Genomic DNA, 25,380 nt, shown 5'->3' on the forward strand with positions numbered 1-25,380 from the left:
GAAACAGATTTTGATAAGGAAAAGAAGGGCATCAAAGAAGAAATGATGAAGGTAAAATAAAAACAATGTTTTCAGAGGGCTATTTTAGAATAAGGAAATGATTTAGATATAGGCAGGGCAAAATGAGCAGCAAGATGAACTTGATCCCTTTAACCTAGCATAGCCTTTGTTTATCTACCCAACTTGGGCAAAAATCCTTAGAAGGATTTTATAAGTGCTCAAACTAGATGTGTTCTGATCTACAAGTTCCCATGACACATACTTCATACTACTATATAGCACTTATGATATGGGACATACAACTGATTTATCAGGGTTTGAATCTGCATCTATTATACCACTGCAGTAGTAGGAAGAGCTTCTCAGGAACTGTAACATTAAGATTGTCATTCAAGTGACCCACGGGTTCAAACCTCTTTTCCTCCCAATCAATTTTGGAGTATGTATTTTACATTTTTCTCTTTCTGTTTACATGAGAATATATTTTCCTTTCTATGATCCCAAAGGATTGCTCATTTTGAATGATTTTAAGGGGGAAAGCATATGTATCAATGGAATAAAAAAAGAACCTGTTGAAAGTTTATCATTTGTACATTTGGATAAATTAAATAATATTTCAAAGCTCACTATTATAACTGTTTTAAATTCTATCAACAAAAAACACATCTTTAATTGTTTTATTATGAGCATGTTATTACAGATTGTTAGCTGTCAAAGAATTATCTAGATATAGAATACTAAAAATTAAGAAAGTGAGCTAAAATTAATGATTCATTTTAACAAAACACCTACTAAAAGCTGTATGAATATATAATCTTAATAAGAGTCTATATATTTTAATTAATTCAACTATTTTGAACATATTATAAATTAAACTAATACAAATAACTTAAAATTAAACTTTAAATGATGGACTATTACTTCCCCAAGTTTATAAAGAAAATTGTTACAGTCACATTATCAATACAGGAAAAAACAAGGGTCTTTTTTTTTTTCCCTGCCAATTTTATTACTCATCCAATTCTTTTGAGGGAGTGGTAGTACTGGGGATTAAACCCAGGTCTTCACAGATGCTAGAAATGTGCTCTACTATGAGTTACACACAGCCACTTATGTAATTTTTTTTAAATAAATATACTCTATAAAGGACAGTTATTATCTATCATACTAACCCTAGAAATAGATTTGCATACTTACATGTATATTTGATTTCTGTTTTATTGAGTCATACATTTTAGGACTCATCATGTGCAATATACTATTCTGTTAGGTGAGGAACTATTAAATATAGGAGATGGTTTCAGCCCTGGATATCAACATTAATTGGGGAAATATGAGGGACATAAACAATATATAATAACAATATAATATTACTATAGTAATAATACTAATATAAAGTAACAAAATAAAAATAGCATATTGATGATGCCTCACCAGACTATAAGACAACTGATGACAGGAAACCTGTCTGTTCACAGATACATCCAGAACCTCTGACACAATGCCAGGCACATAGTGGGTTCTCAATAAACAATAGTTTAAAAGAAAGATTGAAAAAAATAGTTGAGAAAAAACATTATTTGGACATACTTAGTGCTGAATGTTATTCTTGACAAATAAGTCTTGTGGCATATAAAATATGAGGAGTAGTACACACATTGACATGGATATAAGAAAAAACATGGTACTTTTCTCAACTCAATGAACAGCAAGAAATTCTATATTTCCTCAAAACGGTAAAACAAAGCCATATGCTAAGGGTCTTCTAAAATATGCTCAGAAACTTCACCATCTTTGGGCAATGTGCAATTATTAAGGAAGAAATTTATACATATGAATAACAAAAGCAATTCTGTCTTTTATAAACAACTTTCAAGAAAGAAGCATGGGAAAAGAGAAAGGCAAGTTTAAATAAAAGCTATAAAAATCTCTAAAGCAAGAAACTTCATCAATAATGGATTGGAAAATGGATAAAAAAAAACAGTAGAATCAAGAATAAATCCAAAATTTCTGGATTGGATAAAATGATTCTGTGTACTGACAGAAAATCACAGACCAGGTACATATAGATTTTAAGGAAATTCCTACTTTAGTAGTAAGCATACACATCCAAAACAAATAACAAAACCTTGCATACACAACAAAAACAAATAACAAACCCTTGTTGTATGTTAAAATGATGGGACAAAATAGTTATTTTGATTATGCATCAAAACATACATACCATCAGTTTTCAAACTTATGTTCTTAAAAATATATAGATTATGACAAAAAATATCAATCTCTGAGTTAAGTATCCTAGAAAATGGTCTAGTAATGTGTATTTAAAGGAAGCACCCCAGTGATTCTTGTGCATACTCAAATTTGAAACATGTTTAAAAGACTACCAAAATGTCATGCAACTGTATTGTGATATCCCTTTGGATCATTTGAGCTGAACTCTAGAAGTGAGAACCTATTCTAAGAAATATCATTCCACATCATCTTCAAATGTTACAATGCAAACAAACAAAACCCACTGATACAAAAATTGTAATTACTAATACAAATAGAAACCCTACGATATTGCGCTAGTATTTTTATATAAATAACCTCTTTAAACCTGATTATCCACTGTAAAATTAAGAACGATTAATATTGTTCCCACCTTGAGAATGAAGTTTAGTCACATTAGTTCACTGCCTAAAGTCATACAAATATCAGGAGTAACAATGAGATTTTTATCTGAGCAGTATGACTCCAAATCATACCAGTTTGTAATTATGCACTCATTTATATGATTGTTGGACATTTGTGATGGTTAATCTGAATTAACCACTTGAGTGGATTAAGAGATACCTAGGTATCTCAATAAGGGTGTTTCTAGGAATGACTGGCATGTGAGACAGCAAACAGAAGTGGAGACCCATCCTAAAAGCACAGTGCACCAGACTGGGGGCTTGAATGAGAGAACAAAGTTGGAAGAATAAGGAAACAGCAGCAAGCAGATGGTACTGTGATTGCAAGAGGATATCAGATGCTAGCTCCTTCACTTTTCTAAAGCAAACTGACCAGTGACTCTCCAGGAGGTTACCAAGCCTTCCATCAGAACTGGGGTGACAGCATTGATCCTTCTTGCTCTGAGGCTCTAGTTTCTCGGACTGAGCTGGTTCCTCCAGCTCTCTAACCTCCAATGGCCACTGTGGGACTATCCAGCTTCTGGTTGTGTAAGACAATCTAATAAATTCCCTTTTTATAAACACACACACACACACACACACACACACACACACACACACACACACACACACCACCCTGTTATTTCTGTTTCTTTAGAAAACCCTGACTACAACATTTTATCTTGTTACATTAAAAATCTACTTTAGTTTACCACTTTGTTGTCCTACTAATACCTAAACAGCAGAGTGTGGTTCATGCCTGCCTATTGTCTTAGATACTCAAGAAACCAAGACACAGGAAATCTTGAACCCAACAGTTTGAGACCAGCCTAGGCAACATAGGCAACAATCTCATCTTAAAAACAAAACAAACTAGGCTGGCAATGTGGCTCAGTGGTTGACCATTTGTGTAAGCATGCCTAACTCCCTGGGTTTGATCCCCAGCATCACAGAAACAAAACTATTACTTAAGAAGCAATTATTAGTAAACACTAACCGTGCAAAAAGTATTTACTGAATAAATTAATGTTTTATATTCACACAAAATACATAAAAACTTTGAAATGTATCAAGCTCTGTTTTATAAAGTCACTCAATCTGTTAACTCTTTCCATTCTCTTAAAAACAAAAATGTGTACAATTTTGAAGTTTAAGTTTAGATCTCCTTATTTAAGTTGAAAAAGTTCAATAAGAAATTAACCACATGACACTATTTATTAGCACAAAGAACTTAACCTTAATAAAGAATTTTTCTACCCAATTCAAAATTTAAAACTCTTTGACTATTTAGGGTAAAAGTACAATGGAAAGGTCTTCTGGCCCTCAGCACACCTACCTGATTACCAAAGAATATTTGTGGACAACCAACATGGACACCACTTAAGAACATATTACAAATGCAGGATCTTGGGCCCTACCATACCTACTCAACCTGACTATTACCAAAATCTAAGTGATTCATTTATACAGAAAAAAGTAAACTCAGCAGGCATAAGTGTTTATCCTTAAGAAGGCCTGGCTATAAGGTTGACCCTTGCTGTCTTAAGGGAATTCAAAGTAGGAGAAGTTCCACAGATAAGAGGGGATCCTGGGCCTAAATAGTTAATATACAAATAATACAATTTATGTTGAATGCTTGCTTTCCTTCTGTGAGTTTGGAATTTTGCTGCCTACCAAGCAGAGGTTGCTTACTTGGAAAGTGTTCAATAAAAATTCTGCCACCAAGTCTCTTAGATTCTCTGGTGGACAACAAACATTTCACCTGCTGTAATAACTCACTGCTGGAAGGAATTAAACATGTATAACTCCACTAGGAACATGTGCCTGGTTTCCCCAAGACTTTGTCACATGCATATTTTCTCTTTGCTGGATTTGCTTTGTATTTCTTAGAGAATCCTCAAACATGGGATTGGTCTTGAGGACCTCAATGAAACAACAATGAAGCTCTATTCTGAAGGCCCACACAGAATTCTATTTCCAGAGCTTAAATGCAATACAGGACTGAGCTAACCCTTGGGACACTATAAGAAAAAATCCACTGAAAAAAGAAATCCATTGTACATAAGGTGAAGACTTTAGGAAAGACTATATCCTAAGAAAAAAGATGAATTAGAAGAATACTCATCTACCAGAAGCATACAGTAAAGTAATATGGGGTAATTTGGGTTAACAAAACAAAAAAGAAGAGCCTTCCCTAAGATTCTGAAGCCAATGCATGTGGTTTTGGAACATGACTGCACTCTTATATAGTAAAGATAGATAGATAGATAGATAGATAGATAGATAGATAGATAGATAGATAGATAGATAGATAGATAGACAGACAGACAGATAGATAGATAGATTAGATAGATAGATAGCCAGCCAGCCTGCCTGGGGGTAGCTCTGTGTTAGAGTTCTTGCCTACCAAGCAAAAGGCCCTGGGTTTGATCCCCAGGCCCTGACCAAAAGAAAAAACAAGGGTGGGGGGGCGGAAGACAAGAATTTTAATTTAAAGTAGTTCCTGTTCTAAACTGCTCCCAAGCAGCTGACAGAAGCAATTTCAACCAACAACCACCCACTACAAACCACCCACCCAACCAGGTAACCACCTTAACCCTAAGTAACCTTACAAACATAAGTGCACAACCAAAATAGAAAACACACAAGGAAACCATAAAATAAGTCATTATAAGCAGAAACAATAAAAAATATAAAAAGATTTTAAGTGTTACAACTGTCATACAAACAATGAAATAATAATTATGTTTGTATACATGTAAATCAAGCAGGGGAGTTAGCAAACTTGTTCTATTAAAGGATCACAGAGTAAACATTTTAAGCTCTGGAGGCTGCACAATCTCTAATTCAACACTTAGCTCCACAACTGTAACACTAAAGCAGCCACAGACAATACTTAAGCAACAAATAAGCATAACCATGTCTCAATAAAACATTATCTAAAAATGCAGTGACTCAGATCTCCAAGTAGTAATTTGCAAACCTGGTTTAAAAGAAAAATAACTGAAAGGATAAGATTTGAGAGAACATGAAAAAAATAAAGATTTTCAAAGGAAAATCTTTGCAAAATAAAAATGATATAATTAAAATAACTCAATAAAAGGGCATAAAAAAGAATAAACACAATTAAAGGAAGAATTGATGAGATGAACTGAACAATACACATAAAGATATTCTACAGAATGTAGCCTTCCAGAAAAGAGAAACAGAGAGAGAGACAGAGAGAGAGGGAGAGAGAGAGACAGACAGACAATACATGAGTTTAAAATGCAAGAATAGATGAGAATGTCCAACATACATTTAATTTAATAAGAATTCCTACAGGAATAACAAGAGAAATTGGGGGAGACACAATACTTAAAAAGACAAGTGTTGAGAATTTTCTGGAATAATTCAAAGACTTAAAATAGAATCAGGATGCCCAATTAATCCCAAAGCAAGACAAATAACCATCATAACACATTTTATTCAAAATATTTAAGACTAAAGCATAAAAAAATGTTAACATGGACAAAGAAAACAGATTATCTAAGAGAAAAGAAATTTGAGACAGACTATATATATATATATATATATATATATATGTAAAAATATATTCATAAAATATAAAAATATATATGATCTTGTACAAATCATAACTCAAAATATCAGTAAGAAAATCAGGAAAATTTGAAAAGTGACTATATATTAGGTAACATAAAGAATTTACTATTAATTTACTTAGTTGTGTTAATGGCATTACTGTTATATATTTTAAAAGTCCTTATCCCTTACAGATAGATACCAATGTATTTGCAGTGAAATGTTAAATGACTGAGGGGCTGGGGTACTGGGTTCGATCCTCGGCACCAAATAAATACATAAATAGTTATGAAAATTTAGAATTATAGTTTATGAAAATTTGGAATTTAAGCAGAATGGCTTGTAAGTAAAGTTTTGGGGCAAAGCCATTCTGCTTAAATTCCAAGAAAAATACTATTTCCAAAGCACTCATACTTAACATCCTGGTGCAGAATAAGAGGAAGGACAGTGGCAGCTACAATTGAATGAAAAGAAAGATTTGTTCAGGGCTTTCTTTCAAAATAAAACTAAAAAGAATAATGGCAACACTAACTTAACCTATTCTTCTATTTTCCCTTGTTTACCATATTCCCAAAGCTGGTTTCAACATCTAAATGAAAGCACCTAGCAGCAGCAGCAGCAGCAAAGTAGATTAAATAAACAGAATCACTTTTTTTCCCTAGATTATATAACGCTAACAACTTCCTGAGCCTCTTGATATGTCAGTGTAGCTTAACTATCCATTCATAATACATTTTTCAATGACATACAACTAAATGAAGCTTCTATAAGAATAAGCTTATCTTGTAATCATAACCTTGAAATTTAAGAAGACCTAGAAGAATACTCTACAGTATATACTCATTAATTAACTGAATGAACAAATGGAGCATTTCCATCCATAGTGAAAAAGAATTTTCATTAAAATTAATGATAGTTCAGGCATTCTTTGATAATTCAAAAAATTCTAATGTAATAAGGTTACAGACACAGCTTAAAATTGAAATATTAGTACAACTATCATTTTTATAATGTTGATTTTGCTGCTTTCTCGTCTTGAAAGACAAAACTTAAGTCTCAAATGATTCAAAATGAGTAATTCTTCCTGTCTTGTGACTAAAATGAAAGGATTAATTCACTAATTTATCCTTTCAATTAATATTCATTTAGTAACTCATGCCATGCAGAGCCTGCTCCAAGGGCTATAGTGTATTCTCCACAGATCAATCTTGCTCAATCAGATCATATGACTTCCCTCTACAATTGTACCATTTTCTACAAACTATTACTTGTCTACCTCTCTTATAATCTCATATTCTTACCATTCTCCCTCTGATTTATCATGTACCAGCCTTACTGATTCTGTCCTATTTATTTGTACTAGCTATTCCTTCGACTTGGAAAACTTGTCCCCCATTGTCTTCACATAATCCTCCCCATTAGTTCAGTATCAACTAAATACTAAGCCTCAAAGAAGTTTTCTCTGAAACCCCCATACACAACCATCAGTAAATTCTCCTTCACTGTACTTAATTTTATATTTAGTATATCTATTATTAGTACCTAAATTCTGTGTTCACATGTTACAGTCTCTGTTCTCCTACTAGAATATAAGCTTCTCAAGGGCAAAGATACAATCTTTTCCACCACAGAATCATCAGTACATAAAACTATCAGAGGTCAATATCTGTCAACTATGATTGAGAAAGGCAGACATGTCAACAAATTACAGCATATTATAAAAAAGGTAACATATAATGTTCCAAAAGAAGATGTTCAACCCAGCTGGAAAAGGTATGATTGACTGATCTTTTGGAAACCTATTGGGTACAGAAGAAAGAGTAGAATGGGAAAGGACAGAACTCGAACAGGGAGAGTAGTTATGAAGGCCATGCAATCATTCAGCAAAGTAATGAGGGCCTGGACAAAGGTATGCCAATGGAAGTGGAAAAGCAGATTTTTACAAGAATTTCAAAGATAAAATCATTACCATCTGGTTGCAAATTTGATGTGTGGAATAAGGACAAGGAAAGAGGTTAAGATGTCTCATGGGTGTCTGATTTGACCTAATTAAAGAATTGTTCTTAACCTAGATGGGAAATAGGGAAAGGTTTTTAGAATAAGATAATTAGAAAGTTTGAAACATTAAGTTTGATATACTTACCTATATCCTTAAAATGTTGAATAGCAATGCAAAATTGGTCGGAAGCTCTCAAGCTAAATGCGAATTTGATAGTCTATTCCGTCAAAAAAGATTTATTCAGCACATACAGTGTGCCAGAGCTATTCTAGCCACTGACAGAATAATGAACAAAACAAAGTATTTACGTTCACAAAACCTCTAGGGAGACAATAACTATATACTATAATGTCAGTAACAACAAGGGCTGTGAAACAAATAGCAATATAAGGGTTGTGTGTATAGCCCAGTTGGGAGAGCATTTGCCTATATGTGCATGGCCCTGGGTTCAATCTCCAATACCATCAAAAAAAAATCAAAGACAGCAATATAAAAGAATGGAAAGTGATGGAGATGGGGACTCCTTTGAACAGAATGACTGGAGAAAGTTCACTTTATAAGATGACATTTGAACAAAGTTAAATGAAATGAGGGAAAAAGAATCATACAAATACTCCAGGAAGAATATTCCAGATAGACTATAACAGAGGTAAAAAGACTCTGCAAAGAAAATATGATTAGGAATAATCAGCATGGAATTTATTTCTCCAAACAGTAAGAAAGGAAAGAGTCAAGAAATGAAAACAGTTGTAGAGGAAGCCAGCGACTGGGCCACAATGAAACTTATTACATAGAGTGATAGTTTGCTTAAAATAAAAATTATTGGTCTTGCACACACAACATTCCAATATTTTATACACTGCTAAGAACAGAATAGGTGTTCCATGTATTCTTTTTAAATTAATGATATATTAGTAAATTAGTGATTTCCCAGATTTGAGCCCAATTTATATTTAACCATTCTCTAAACTTCATCTTCAAAGAACAATCCAACCAGTAATTTAAATAAAAATAAGTATTAGTAATCTTCAGAAGACTTTTTAAAATGTTGTAAACAATATTTGCTTAGAAGTATAAGCATGTAATTTAAGGAATATCTGCTAAAAAAAACACATCAATTGATAAATAGTCCATATTTTGTTAATGTGTTGTTTTCAAAATATCATTTTAAACCAAGTTATGCCTGTGGTGACAGTTGGCTCTCTTACGAAGTCACTTAAAACTGTTGGGGGAAAAAATGATGTTCTAATATATACAAAAGTGGTAAGTAATATAATCTCAAAATAATATAATCCTGGTTAAAAATATTTACTGAACTGTGTCATTCTTAATAGAAACAAACAGTCACTTAGCATTTATCACCAAGAGCAATTATTGTCTTGATAGCTAATAATCCATAGTCTATTTAATAAATCTGCTCAATGAACTAGTCCAGACCAGAAACAGCAAGGATCTTTCAAGGTTATAAAATGTTCCCCTTTTCAAGAAATTCTGAACTCCATCATTTTCCATACTTCTAAAAAGTGTATGCATAAAATTTTCAAACATTTTAAATACTTAAAATTAATACTTGTGTCGTAATTATTAGCATTTAGAAAATGTACTCCATCAGAAACTTTTACCTGCAATATAGCTATTTGTTTCATTTTCACATTTACTCTATTGCTTTTGCACAATGAAATAAGTAAATTTTTCTTTATTCTAGAAGTCTATGCTAAATGTGTTGCTGAATTGTTTTCAATTCATTCAATTTCCTATTACATACTCAATTCTAATTCTTGGGGACAGGCCTACCAAGGGATAGGCAGTGGAATCTTTTATTGCCAACTCTCACATCACCAACTTTCCAGGAAAAAAAAGAAAAAAACAATAAAGGATTTATTATATAAACAACTGAAATTTATTTTATATTAGGAATATCAAGCATAGCAAAAGAAAACAATTCATCTCTATAGCATTTTCTGTTAGAATCACCAGAAAATTAGAAAAGAGCAAAAGAGAAACAGAAACCAGTGAGAGAAACTGAGAGAAACAAGATCAAAAAAAAGAAACAATCTCACAGAAGAGTTTATAACTATCAACAAGATTTGAGACACTCAGTCTCATAAAGGTCTATTGGAAAAATCAGTGACATTATGATTTCCTCATGATGTGAGATTAGACAGTTAAAATGGTTCTTTTTGAGTTCTTAAAAAAGAGACTCAGGGCTGGGGTTGTGACTCAGAGGTAGAGTGCTTGCCTAGCACACATCAGGAACTGGGTTCAATACTCAGCACCACATAACAATTAGAAAATAAAAGTATTGTGTCCACCTACAACTAAAAAATAAATGTTTTAAAAAAAGAATCAGATAAGACATTTAACCATATGTATGTATGTGCTTTCAAGGAGAAGCATCTTTATTTTACAATTACAACTATATGTTATTAAACTACCATATTAACACATACTGATATATCCACAAGAGCGTACTGTTGAACTCAGGACCAAATAATGTTTATTATATTTCCTTTTTCTAAATACTAAATCAACTTTGTAATCATTCTACCAATAATTTAATCGGGATATCACAAAACTTACTGGATTAGAATTCTAATTTTTTCTGCTTTCTAGATAATCTGATCCTGTACTTTTCTTTAAGCAGTTATTTGGGGAGGGGGTAAGGGATGGAAACCCTCACCCATCAAGATGTGTTAACTAGCTAAAACCTATTTAATCAAAAGCCCAGGCAGAAGAGGCAAAAGATAAACAGAGAACACTTTTTTTCCCCCAAAATTTATCCACTGGCCTAGCGAAAGGGAAAAAAAAAATCCATCCACATCATGCCATCCCTGACACATAAAAAGACTAGGATTAACTTTAATTATATATACAAAATAACACTGGGTGAATGAAACCAGACACACAGGAGTGTACATTATATGAGTACAAACATGAAGTTCAAAAATAGGCTAGTCTTCCACATTAAAGTCAGTGTCTTCGTTGGTGGGAGAAAACAGTGACTAGGAGGAGACACAGAATAGAAATTTCTACGGTATTGCAGTATTATGTTTCTTGATATGAATTCGGATTATTCATGTGTTCAATTTGCCAAAGTTCACAGAACTGTTCCTAGGACGAACACTTTTGGGCAAGTTATTTTTCAACAAAAATTTTAATATAACATTTATTCTTCGGTTTCAATAATAGCCCTATCCTATAAATCCAATAAATACTAAAATTCTGTATCCTTATTGTTCTTCTCTCAATAAATGATTCATGTCTTTATTCATGCCCTAGTTCCTCTTGATTATTTCTACCCATTCAAAACTTATACAATGCCCCAGTTCCTATTATTTTTTCCCAGGCACATTAATCTCTCTTTTCTCTCATCTCTTGCTTTTACTGACAATACAAATAAGAACACTAGTATCTATTTATTCATAGCTATGTGTCAAAACTAAAATATATCTATTTTACAAACATCTTTCACTCCTAAATCTTATCTCCAATAGAGATGAAAGGATCTGGAGAGTAGCAAATACAAGGAAGAACTTTCTCTGAAATTCTCTTACCTTAAAGGACTGATTTTCCAGAATATATGCAAATGCTGAAAATCCCTCCTTCAGATCTCATCAAGAAGATGGGGATGCACAGGACTGATATATATATTATAAGGCAGGAAGGAAGAATATCACTGACACCACACCAAAAGCCCAAACTATGTCCCAGGCTAGTGTCTATTCTTTTAGGCCCATTTAGCTCCCCTAAAAATTATTTACTCTTCCTCTAAAACTGTTTACATCCCCCACTTCTCTCTTCCAAGAAGTATATAAGCTTCTATATCTCATTGGGTAATCACTGTCTTTTGATGCCCCTGTACATGTATTAAATTTGTATGCCTTTTATTCCGTTAATCTGTCTAAACATAGAAACAATAATCATAACATAGAGTGACTGTCGAAAGCAATGCAGCAGCACATAAAAATCAAAAAATTAACTAACTGTATGTTACAGAAGATAGTAATATGTTATCCTTCCCCCACTCCCAACACAAAAATTGATATTTATAATTGATATTTATAATAAGCAGAAGAGGAAAAGTTAAAATAGAGCTGGTATATTTCTTTTAAGAGGGAAATATGCAATAAGTCTAGAAATAATTTCATCCAAAATAGTTAAAATGTACACTTTTGAGTTCACTTAATAATTTGCTTCCTCAGAGTTTGAAATTATATTCTTCCAGTAGTGTGATTTATCTTCTGTTTGGAGAAAGACCTTAAAAGGTTAAGTACATTGGTTTTAGCATCAAAAACAATAAAAGGCATCTGAATGTCACCTTTCTCTACTTTAATACCTATATTTCCTTTGGAGTAAGGAATATAGGTATTAAAAGTTAGGCATTGCCCCATTTTCTTCACCAATTACACAGATATGTTAATACATATCTTCTAGATAAGCAGAAAGATTAAATCAGATAATTTAAGTAATGCTTTTTAACAGAGTTCCCGGCACACAATATGGTCCACTGCTGCTTTTTCTCATAATAAAAGACCATGTCTTCAACATTTAGCAACTTGAACAATGCCAGATGCATACCCAGTATTCAATAAATATTTAGTGACTAACCTGGAGAATGTTTAAAGATACAGCCAGGCATGGTGGTACATGCTGGTAATTCCAGCGACTCAGATGGCTAAGGTAAGAGGGATCACAACTTCAAGGCTAGCCTCAGTAATTTTTGAGAGGCTCTAAGCAACTTTGTGAGACACTGTCTCCAACTAAAATATAAAAAGGACTAAGGGCACAATAGTAAAGTGACCCTGCGTTCAATCCTTAGTACCTCAAAAAAATAAAATTAGTAAATAAATAAAAACAGCAGATTTTTTTTTAAATCACACTATTTCTCTGTAGAACTCTTACAATATAGAAACAATTACTGATATTCGTGAAAAATGCTTTGTAGGACTAAAAAGTCAAGTCTAATAAAAAAATAACTATTAGAAGAAACAATAACACAGGCAGTTTACCCCAATCTCTTATTCATCTCCTTTTTATTTCTCTTTGAAAAACTACCAATATTTTTTAAAATAACTTCTTCCATTTTGCTATGGAAAATAAGAGAATTTGTATGTTTACTGAATTCTGCTATGAAAAAGGAAAAAGACAATGTTAGAGTTCTTTTTAAAGCATCTGAAATGATGTAAACTTTTAATGTTATTGTAATCTGAAATTCATTAAAAACAGCTATAGAATTTTATGTAATAATTATAGGACATATGAAATCTTATATTACATAAGAATTAATGTGATTTGCATTACACCAAGTTATGTTACTAAAAATAACACTGGAAACTGTAGTATAGGTAATAAAATCATGTGATTCTAAATAAGGAAGGAAATAGTACTCAAACATCCCACCATCATTATTTTATACAACTATGAGATGGATATGATTACAAACTTCTTATCTATAACTAAAAGTTCCACAACATTCCACTTCTCATTTGGTGACAAACACAAAAAATACCATAGAGGCTAATGTTAAGATTTCACAGCATCTGAAAATGTGTTTCCAACCACATTTTTACAGTCTTTCTCCCTGTAACACTATTCTTAAAGCGTTTTACCTTCTCTGTTTTCTTCTTTTCTCCCTCCTTTCCCCTCCAGCCCCTCCATCCACCTTTCTCCCTCCTTTCCCCTCCAGCCCCTCCATCCACCTCTAACTCTCTAAGTTCTTCTCACTCTCCCTTTTCTCTTTCTCTTCCTTCCTACTTTTCCTCTCTCTTTTTTGCTTTCTCTCCCCCATGGGGAGGGAGGTGGTAAACAGTAGTGTGGTGAGTATTAGGGAGTGCATTATAGAATTATGAGTGGGAAAAAAACAGGGCAATCAAAAAGTTTTAGTATATGAGGGATGAGCATGGAAATAATTAGCACTACTATTTTAAGATGTGATTTCCAGAAATATGAAACTACTGATAAAAATATGTATGTGCACACATCTAAAACAGTTAAATACACTTATTATCTGGCAAGCTGTTTCTTCTTAGTACATAAATTACTTGGCAATCTTCTTTGTTTACAATTTCTGTTTCTCTTCACCTTCTTCATTATGAGAAACTTGTGAAATTATACTAGATTCAGAGCAAGATTATTAAAACTCCTGCAAGTGGCAATTCAAGTATTTTTTGTTTTCCTAATATAGAAATAATTACCCCAAACATTACTTATCATTTACTCAAATCACTAGAGGGCTTGGTAGGGTGTCTGGATTTGGCAATGAAATATTCTCCATATTTTATGATCTTCATTTCAAATATTCTATCTCACTGTGTGGCCACACTTAAATTTTGAGATCAGAAAATAAGTCATTTTAGTGTAGAAAATAACAAAAACACTACCCATCCCATTATAGTCTCTATTTACAGACTATACATTTAGAAAGAAGTTTGATAAATTTATAGAGCCTCTTGAACATGAATAATGCCCTATATTAGCAATATTAATGAAGGGGAAAGATATGTACTACAAAATTATAGAATAAAAAATAATTTATTCTATGGTTTGAAATATAAGCATTTCTCAATTTCTCAATCCAGTCCAGCAACTATCTTCAAAGGTCAGAAAAGCTTAAATTTAAAATATCAATCTTTAATAGTTAAGAGATAAAAGGAAAAAACTACCAACGTTTCTCAACATTATCAAGATATACTCAATAATATGCCAGGAAATTTTGCTTTCAAAGTTAACATGTGATTTTTAAAACCCCAGCCTAGAGCTCTACCTATTTAAATGTTACCTTTCTATGCAAAGGTGTTACAGGTGTCCTTATTTCATCATTTTTATGAGGTTTTCCCTCTTGGTCCATTGTTGACCTATCTCCCGTTTTTTTCTTCCCTGAATTCTCCAAGCTCTTTGACACCTTTAGAGAGATAATTGTCAAGATACTTCAAATACTACTGTCCTACACTGTGCATTGATAGGGGTATATCACAACTACAATAAAAGCTCCTTGATAGCAGAGTCATACCTTCCATAACACAACAGCACTATCCAGTGTGATAATATACTCAATATACTCATTAAAGATATATAGTGCCAGCATGATGGCACACACCTGTAATCCCAGAGGCTCTGGAGGCTGAGGCAGGAGGATCATGAGTTCAAAACCAGCTTCAGCAAAAGCAAGGCACTAAGCAACTTAGTGAGATCCTGTGTCTAAATAAAATACACAAATGGGGCTGAGGATGTGGCTCAGTGGCTGAGTGCCCCTGAGTTCAATTCTTGGTACACTCTCCCCTGTAAAAAATATTGGTTGGCCAAGCATGGTGACATACACCTATAATGCCAGCTACTTGGGAGGCTGAGGCAGGAGGATTACAAGATCAAACTTGGACAACCTAGAAAAACCCTATCTTAAAATAAGATTTTAAAAAGGGCAAAGGTGTAGCTCAGTAGAAAAGCACTTGCCTAGTATGCTTGAGGCCCTGGGTTCAATCCCCAGTACTGAAGGGGAGGGAAAAAACTGGATGACATTAAGAAAATCACTACAAATCCAAATTCTTCAATAATACAGGGTTTACAAAAAAAAAAAAAAAAGGAATACTTCTGAGAGTGATTTAACAAAGCCATAAATAATAAATGCTTTCTTTTTCATCTTCCAATATCCCATTATAACACTGAGAATCACAAAGATTGAAAATGAAAAGTACTTTAAGTATGCATTTTGAAAATGTATGCCTTTTGAAGTGGGAAAACTGAAGCCCAGAATTAATGAAGAATAGAACTGAATTCTCCAGACACCAACTTCAACACTACAGTCTTAGCCCCTTCAACTTAAAAAGTTTTTTTCTTGTCTTCAGAAATTATAATCATCATCATTTTCTTTTCTTCTGTTGGTCTCTTTCTTGTTGATACCTACCTCTAACATAAACCTTCATTATCTTACCCTTAAACACTGGAATTTTAAACTCTTTCTCCAATTAGGAGGGTTCAGCTCAAAAGCAGAATACCTACTTAGCATTTATAAGGCCCTAGAGTCAAACTCCAGCACCAAAAAAAAAAAAAGTTTCCATTTACATTTCACAACACATTATACAGACAATACTCAGATCACAAATCAGAAAAACTACTACTAAGCCCCTAGTCCAGCATTTGCTGCTACCTCTTACACATCTCTGTCAACATTAATCACCTAAAGTACAAAACTGGACTCATTATCATCCCTCCCAAAATGACTTCTCTATAGTATGGAATTATCCATTTCCATTATTCCTCAGGACTACAAACTTTAATAAGTGCTCTCTTACTCTATTCTCCTACTTAAAACTATATTTATTATTCCTTTTCTCATCTCTGTTTCCATTCAAAAAATACTTCAGAGGCTGGGGGTGTAGCTCAGTCAAAGAATATCTATCCGTGAAGGTCCTGGGTTCAATATCCAGCACTGGGAGGAAAAAACAAACTCAAAACTTGAGTGATTGTTATATAATAGAGGCTAGTGGGGGCAGTGGGTAATGTTAAAACTTAGCAAAACAGAATTGCTGCCCTCAAGAAGCTTAAGATCTAGAGAAGGGCAAAAAAAATTGGACAAAAAACTAAAACAATGGTAAGTGCTATTCTGGAGGGATAATGATATGGAAAAGTAGAAGAGGAAGCAGTAAATTCCCACAAAAAGATTCCCACAAGTGACATGTGACCTTACCCTTAAAGAATTACACTGTCCTGGAAATGCAAAACAAAACCTATGCAAATTCACGTAAATATGAAACTGCATGTTATATTTAAGGAATAGCAGTCTTCTTTGACTAAAGCAATTGTTCTCTAGGGGCAGTTTCCAAGGGGAAAGATCAGGAATGTCAGGTTGGTGCTTAACCTCGCAAACTTATCCAAAGTACATGTATGAAGATATGAATTGGTATGAATGTACTTTGTATACAATCAGAAATTTGAAAAATTGTGCTCTACATGTGTAATAAGAATTGTAATACTTTCCGCTGTCATATATAAATAAAAAAATTAATATAAAAAAAACTAGCAAACTTGGGCTGGGGTTGTGGCCCACTGGCACAGCGCTTGCTTCATCTGTGAGGCACTGGGATTGATTCTCAGAATCACATATAAAGGTCCATCAATAACTAAAAAAACAAACAAACAAACAAAAGCTAGCAAACTCTCCCCAATTCCCTTTGAGAAGCACTGTGTGTAATGAAGGGAGGCAGAGTGTTTATACACATGAACAATCCAGAGACAGATATATTTGACTAATATGGTTAAGGTAGTATAGAAGAAAATAATATAGGAATAAATCCTAAAAGGCCTCGAATGCTGAGCTAAGGAATTTGGACTTTATTCTGGGAGCACAAATGAACCTGTACCATGTATGTATGGGTAGTTTTTATTATTGTTTTGCTTTTAATATAAAAGAATGAAAAATTAAATCTGATTTACAGGGAAATAATCCAGCAAATGAAGTAAAGAGCTACTCTATCAGCTATAAGACTTTACTGTTGCTCAAATGAGATAATAAGATGTGATAATAAGATGCTGGATCAAATGAGATATCAAATGAGATAGTAAGATGCTACTTCAGAGGCAAACTGGAGGAACATAACTAAGAGATTGAGCAGTCTCTACCTTGAACCTAGATGTTGGTGGTACCTAAAAAGTGAAAGATAGGTACTCTTTGGGGTACAAAGTTTTACTCATCATGACTTTGAGATGATTACCAGACACACAGAGGTCACTAACTAGCCTTGTGACCCTGGCTAAATTATAGCTTTCTATGTTTCAATCCTTCAATATTTCAAAGCTTATATTCTCAAAATATAAGCTTTTGAGAAACTTATAAAATATAAGCTTTTGAGAGCCTTATAAAAATAAGGATCAGAGTTTCCTCAAATAGTTGTTGAAGATTAGGTGAAATAACATTTTAATGCCTGGCACAAAATATTCATGCAAAGTAGTACCAACAGTTGAAATAGAAATTTTAATGCCAATGAATTTTGCAAGATATTATTAGCATCAGTTTAGAAAGTATTTTCAGTATAGGGAGGGACCTGTGCTTATGAAACTGTAGTGGTTTGTACTAAAATCTGTAGGAAAGACTGTCTTCTGAAAATTGGCAAAGGCCTAGAAATTAGACCAGAAACTATGCAACTCCTAGAAGAAAACACAGGGTCAACACTCCAACATATAGGCATAGGCAATCACTTTCTCAGTATGATCCCTAAAGCTCAGGAAATAATGCCAGAAGTTGATAAATGGGATAGCATCAAATTAAAACCTTCTGTACAGCAAAGGAAACATTAGGAATGTGAAGAGAGAATCTACACAATGTGAAAAAATCTTTGATACTCTTTTGACAGAATATTAATATCTAGAATATATAAAGAATCCAAAAAACTTTACACCAAAAAACCCAATAGCCCAATTAATAAATGGGCAAATGAATTAAATAGATGCTTCTAAAAAGAAGAAATACAAATGGCCATGCTGATTTCCATGGAGATTGTACTTATTTACAATCCCAACAGAGTAAAAAAATGTTCCTTTTTCTTCATATCCTCTCCCAAGCATTTATTATTATTTGTATTCTTTTTAAAATATTCTTTTTTAATTGCAGATGGACACAATATCTTTATTTATTTTTTATGTGGTGCTGAGGATAGAACCCCATGCATCACATGAGCTAGGCAAGCACTCTACCACTGAGCTACAACCCTAGCCCTATTATTTGTATTCTCTTGATGATTGCCAAAAGACTAGGCATGGAACTACTATATGATCCAGCCATCCTACTCCTTGGTATTTATCCTGAAGAAGTAAAGTCATCATACTACAGTGACACGTGCACATCCATGTTTATAGCAGCACAATTCACAGTAGCCAAACTATGGAACCTAGGTATCTATCAGTGGATAACTAGAGAAAGAAAATGTGGTATATACATACAATGGAGTTTTATTCAGCCATGAAGAAAAATGAAATTATGTCATTTGTAGGAAAATGTATGGACTAGAGTACATTAAGTAAAAATAAGCTGACATAAGAAGGTCAAGAGTTGTATATTTTCTCTCCTATGTATAAGCTAGAGAGGAAAAAGGGAAAGAAAGGTGTGGTGAGGGCATAGGAATTTCATGAAAATCAAAGGGAGATCGGTAGAGGAAAGGGGAAGGAGGGGAGAAGTATTGGGGAGTGATAATGGCCAAATTCCCATTATACTGTGTACACACACATATAAATATATAACAACGAATCCCATTATGCACAATTATAATGTACCAATAAAAAAAGTGGAAAGTGGAAAGAAAAGCAGTATGGAACTTAAAAAAATAAAACTTCTGTGTAAAAAGAAATTATACTGGTTAAGATATAAAGTTGTGGAATAAAAATAAACTATTCTGTCTATAGTGTCTACAAAACAAAAAAATTATTTCATAATCTTTATTGCTTCTTATTTCCCACCCTCAGCCCATGCCCAATGAAGGATATAATAAATGCTTACTGAACATGAAAAAAACCAAACCAACAGAAAGGAAGAAATGAAATAAAAGAAAATCTTAGTTCTATAAAGAATCTTAGAGGAAACAGTATCAAGAGCATAAAATTACTCTTGGACAAAAATAGACATGCTTTATTATCTGACTTAGGAGAAGAGAAGGTAAACATAGGAGAAGAAAAGAGTATGGAATTCATACTGAACAGCCTCTATCTTCTTAATAAAGAATAGCCAGGTGTGGTGGTATACACCTGTATTTCCAGCTACTCAAGAGACTGAAATGAAGAGGGAGCAGGAAGACTGCAAGTTCACAGCCACCTGAGAAACTTAATGAAGCTAGTTCAAAATTTAAAAAAGGTCTGGGGATAAAGATCAAAGGAAGAGCATCCCTGTATTCAATCTCCAGTACTGGGGAGGAAAAGAAAGAAAACCACTACACAGCACAGAGGGAAAACAAAAATCAGTTTGGAATCCACTCTAACACATATTCTACTTAATTTCTGTAGCCAGCAGCCTGGTCCAGTTCTCCAGTATCTCTTAATATTAAATTAGTAGCCCTCTAACCAGCTTCTCCATCTACTGACTTTCCCTTTCCAAAGGTGTGGTATATTGCTTAGAGAGCCAATTTGTCCATCTCTTCTTACGCAGTCATCTCCTCAAGATTTCTCTGATCCTTTACCCACCAGATTGTCAATCATTCTCTCTGGCTACTACTGGGCTACTTCTATTCCTTATACAGTTTGATTACTAAATATTGTTCCATAACCCAATCACTTCTTTATGTCTGTTCCAATAAACTCTTCACAAGGGGGTAAAACTTTCCTCATTCTTATTTCTCCAACACTAAATTCAGCATCTGGTATATAATAGGCATTCAGTCAATATCTATTAGTGAGCAATTAAAAAATGAAATTACAAGAAATCAAAAAACAAAGTATCCAAAAATACACAATTTCAAAGGACTTTCCTGTTCTTCTAGGTACTGAACAACCAAGTCAGTAAACATTTTTTTTTTATTCACAATGGAGGAAAACATAAAGGGATTAGATAGTTAAAACTATAAAACTCAACAGTACTTTTAATAAATTTTATTACAATAATTATATTTGAATACAGATGTGTTTGTGTTCTGGGAATTCACTTTGAACACTACAATAAAAGGGGCTTACCCAGGAATAACACTGTGTCTTTTCAAGTGAGAGTTCAATGTCAAGAAAAGATGTGCTACTGAAGGAATTGGGGGCAGGAGGTGGGGGCTGTCTGTGGAAGTGGCTAACAGAAGCATTTGGGTTTCAAAATATATTTTGGCATGAAATATACAGAGAATAATACTGGGGATTTTTTACAAATTAAATAGAGTAGGTGTCTGAACAAAACTGAAAGCAACAATTACCAGAAAGTTGACTGTAAAATCCACTACAAGGAGTTCCTAAACTGGGTCAAAATTAAATCTATCAATAATTTTTCACTGAGGTACTCTATAATAAGTACAGCAATAACACCAGTACCACACCCCCAAAAACCCTTAGAACTTTCCTAGGCCTCAAGAAATCTGAAAGGCTAGTCATTATTACTAAGAAATTTTCTGAAGTCAGGAAGAGAAATTCTAAGGTCCTGTAAAATAACACTTCATACTGTATCTTAAGTGCATATAAAGGAATGTGCTTTATTTAGACTTCATTCATTGGCAATCTCTATTTTTTGGTAGTCTCTTTTAACGTAAAAGTTTTGATTTCTGTTGTTATATTCAAAACTCTACTTCAGATATCAATACAATAGAATGTCTCAAAAAATAAGCTTGAATTCTATGATTCCTTGTTAAATAAACTTATAATAATCAAAACAAACATTTGATATATTTTAATGTGATTTAAAGAATTCTGATTTTACAATGTAGGAAGGCAACAAATATTAAACGTCACAGAGCATAAAATCCTACACTGAAAACTTTAATTAAGAACTACTTCATTTATGTCTAACATTCTTACTAACTCTTTGAAGTAATGGGTTTTTTTCAAGATAAAGAAACCGGAGGTTAAGCAAGGTCAAGTAACTTGTCCCAAATCACTCTCAAACTGAACTCTAACTTGAATAGACACAGTGTCATTTCTGGGTAAGCCCCTCTTACGGTGTTTCAAAGTGAATTCCCAGAACACAAACAAATCTATATTCAAATATAATTATTGGAATAAAATTTATTAGAAGTACTATTGAGTTTTATAGTTTCGATAATCTAATCCTTTTACTTTTCCTTTAATAAGAATAAAAATGTTTACTGTCTTGGTTATTGTTAAGAGACACAGCTGAGATCACAACCCAGAGTTATTTGACTTTATAGTTAGCTCTCTTTTCACTATACATTGATAGCTTCTTTGGGGATTATAATGACCCTAACCTCTATAATGAACTCTGTTGAATTATTTACATAATTAATTTCTCAAAAAATACAGAAAAATAATTAGGATGAGAGCAAACACTAACCTTAGTATCAAACAAAAATTTTCATTACCCAAACTTTATATTTTTACATACTGTAATCCAATACACAAACAGCTGCCCTTCAGCTGCAACCCAGACTGCCTCACAGTTCTAAATGATTACTACAGTTAAATTCCTCATGAACTTTCACATTAGATCCACAAGCCTTCTTTGAACAATGAAATGTTTGTCAGAATAACAGTTTCTCTAAACAATAGTGTCACTATAATGAACCTAACTCAGATTACTTTCTTATTCTAAACTTCCTTATAATTTAGAATACAGTTCTCATGTAACCTCTCACTCTTGGTTGTGTCCTGCTTTTGCAATCAGTTTCAGTTGGCTGTGTATATTTTGTTCAAAACTGAAGTACATTTTGTTAGGACAAGCAGAAATAGAATTTTCTGCAGTCTTTATATAATCCTGGAAACACCTATGGTCATAATCAGGTGTTTACTGTCACAGAATGTAGCCATTTTAAGCAATGAACATTTGGTGTTATCTGTATTCTTGAGTAAAATAGGAATAAACCATAAGCATCAAATCAATCTTGTTTTGACACAACTCAAAATTTTGACACTAACCAGAGAAATCACTATATATATAGGAGCTCAATAAACAACTCCATGTACAACTATACTTTACTTCCAACACCATATCCAAACAGGTTTTTAAGGAAGAAACTAGTCTCAAGTTTACTTAATAAGTGGGTTTTTTTTGGGTTTTTTTGGTCGCCATCTGAAACACATGCTTGCATATAAAAATTGGATCGCTAATACACTATATTTGTTAGAGAACTGAAATGCTAAATTTTCAAGTCTGTAAGAAATTATTGCTATTTTATAAGAAAGTTTACTACAAAATCAATTTTATATAATTTTTATACACGTTATATAGTTTTCAAATTGTTGCTCAAAAATCAAAAACTTTGCATTTTTCTATACTAATTCTCAAAATCTGCTGGAAAGAAGTTCAAATTAATGCACTGGTGATCTACTTAGTTGCCATTTCCAGTACTTAACGCACTACTATACTGCATTTTTAAAAATTCTTCTGCCTTTAAAAGGATCTGGTTCAGCTAAAGCTAAGTCTCCAAACTTTCAGAATAAAGTATTAAGTTACAAAAATGTACTCTTTTAGCTAAATGAAAATTGGCCTGTTTATATTCCAGTAAGCTTACATTACGATATACAAAATAAAACAAATTAGAGAATGCATTATGCTTTCAATACAGAGGTGAGCCTCAACAATTGAACCCATGTATGAAAACACTGTAATAACAGTCATTGCATTGAGTACAACACGGGGTATAAATTGATCTCATGGAATGTTTACAACGACTTCTTAAAGAAAACTTCCTAAGGTGTTTCACAGATCACAAGAAGAAGCTGACTCTGTACAATGAACCAGATTACTCTCCAAGCTATAGCCGGTGTGAAACATGACCGTTGGAATCAGTAGACCAAATCCTGCTTATCATGGAAGAGAAAAGAATTTTGTATGCAACCACAAATTCTTCATCAAGACACTGTCGGATAAACTCCAATACGGTGACTGACAGAAAAAGGAGTAGTTGGATTCGGGCCTTAAAAATATAACCCGGTTTTACCCTGCTCCGAAGGTGTAAACAAACCCAATCTCCACTGCAGAAGGTAAACAATGAACCTGCATCAGGGCGAGTGGGCGGTCTTTTGCCAACTACAAACCCGGCGGCCCAGGAAAGGGAAGCCGGAGGGAAATACAGCTTAAAACATACACTTCGCAGTAAAGAACGGCTCCAGTTTTCACTACTGAGTTATCCATGCTGCGGGCCCCCACAGGACGGTGAGCAGAGAGAAGTCACGCAGTCAGTAAGAACCAAGCAGGTCCAGCAAGCATCTCCTCCGGGGGACGGGGAAGGCAGGATGTGGTCGCTGTTCCCTCAAACACCCTTCGGCAACCCAAACAACAACCTCTACCTCCCTCCGGCCGCTCCAGGGTTGGGTGCACGAGCTCCGAGATAGGTGTAAACGCTCCCTGGGGTCCGCGGAACCCAAAGGGGTCGCTGGCTCGCCGAGTTCCGCTACATGCTCCCCCACACCCGAGGCCCGGACCAGGGCTCCAGCTAGCGAAGGGGGCACCGGGAAGGGGGATGGGTCTGGCGAGGCAGCCCGGGCTGGGCTCCCGCGGGCCGACAGGCGGGGCTCGGGCTCTGCCCCCCGCTCCCTCGCGGGTCCCGTGCGGGGCCCGCCCCTGCCTCCAGCTCTCGGCCCCCGGCCCCGGCTCCTCCCCAGGAACGCGCCCTCGCCGCCGCCCGCGGCGCCCAGCGTTACCTCGGGTCAGATCCAGCGGGACGTTCTCCTCGCCGCTGTCATTCCGCCCTGCGCGAAACAGACACACAGCCCCAATTAGGATTCGCTCGCAGGCCAGCGGCGGCTGCCCTGGCTCCGGCCAGCGCCCCGGCTCGCTTCCCCCACCCAGGGCCAGGGGAAGGCAAGTGCCAAGGGTGGCGGGCGCGGGGTTGGTGGGGCGTGAGGGCTGCAGCGGGCTTACCTCGTATTCGGAGGTTCTTCAGAGAGCGGCCGCGGCCGATCGCCGCCATATTGACGGGTTTCAGTCACAACACCGGAAACCTCGCCCAATCGCGCGAGAACCCCTTCCCCTCCCTGCGCGCCGCGCCCGCCCCCGCGGCATCTCCCCCGCCCCTCAGCGGCGGCGGCGGGCGGTGGCGGCGGTGCCCGCGGGACTGGGGTGGAGAAGGGAGTGCGATGCCCACTCTGAACCTAGAAGCGGCTCGCGGCACCAGCGCGGTCATCCCGGCACACACGCCTACGGGCAGGGGACATTTCCCACGATGGAAATCCCATTGATGCCTGTGTGCCTCGTGGAAGATGCTTCCCCTTCAGCCGCCTCGGAACCGCCAGTCCAGACGGAGCTGGAGCCGAGGAGTCCGGGACTCGGGAGGGCGGGCGGGCGGGCGGCTGGCCACCTGCTGAAACCGTCCTGCCAGAGCCCTGGAAGAGACGGCGGCTCTTCATTTTTCATCAATGAAAACGATGTGTATAGAAATCACTGCGCACGGTTCGGGTCTCACTTAAATCCCTTCCCAGAATCGTTTTGCTCCGACCAAGTTAACACGTAACAAAGTTTGTTTTCCACCCACGCTCTGACCATTGTGCTAAGCAGCCTTGCGCCAGAGGCTTCTC

The 25,380-nt window shown here is 35.2% G+C and overlaps 1 protein-coding gene across 3 annotated transcripts in view; it reads right to left on the reverse strand.

Moving 5' to 3' along the window:
- The window catches only part of Rictor (RPTOR independent companion of MTOR complex 2), a 116,030-nt gene extending 91,182 nt beyond the window's left edge, over positions 1-24,848 (reverse strand). For 2 of the 3 annotated variants that reach the window (XM_078017788.1, XM_078017782.1), the window contains exons 1-2: positions 24,728-24,848; positions 24,508-24,555 (exon numbers count right to left, since the gene is read on the reverse strand). In XM_078017788.1, coding sequence (XP_077873914.1) covers positions 24,508-24,555; positions 24,728-24,776 — 97 coding nt within the window. In that variant the 5' untranslated portion in view covers positions 24,777-24,848. The remainder of the gene's footprint in view (positions 1-24,507; positions 24,556-24,727) is intronic. The other variant, XM_078017785.1, reaches the window with a different exon arrangement.
- Between the last annotated feature and the right edge of the window lie 532 nt (positions 24,849-25,380).

Source organism: Ictidomys tridecemlineatus, chromosome 1 (genome assembly GCF_052094955.1).
Source record: "Ictidomys tridecemlineatus isolate mIctTri1 chromosome 1, mIctTri1.hap1, whole genome shotgun sequence".
NCBI classification, from domain to species: Eukaryota; Metazoa; Chordata; class Mammalia; order Rodentia; family Sciuridae; genus Ictidomys; species Ictidomys tridecemlineatus.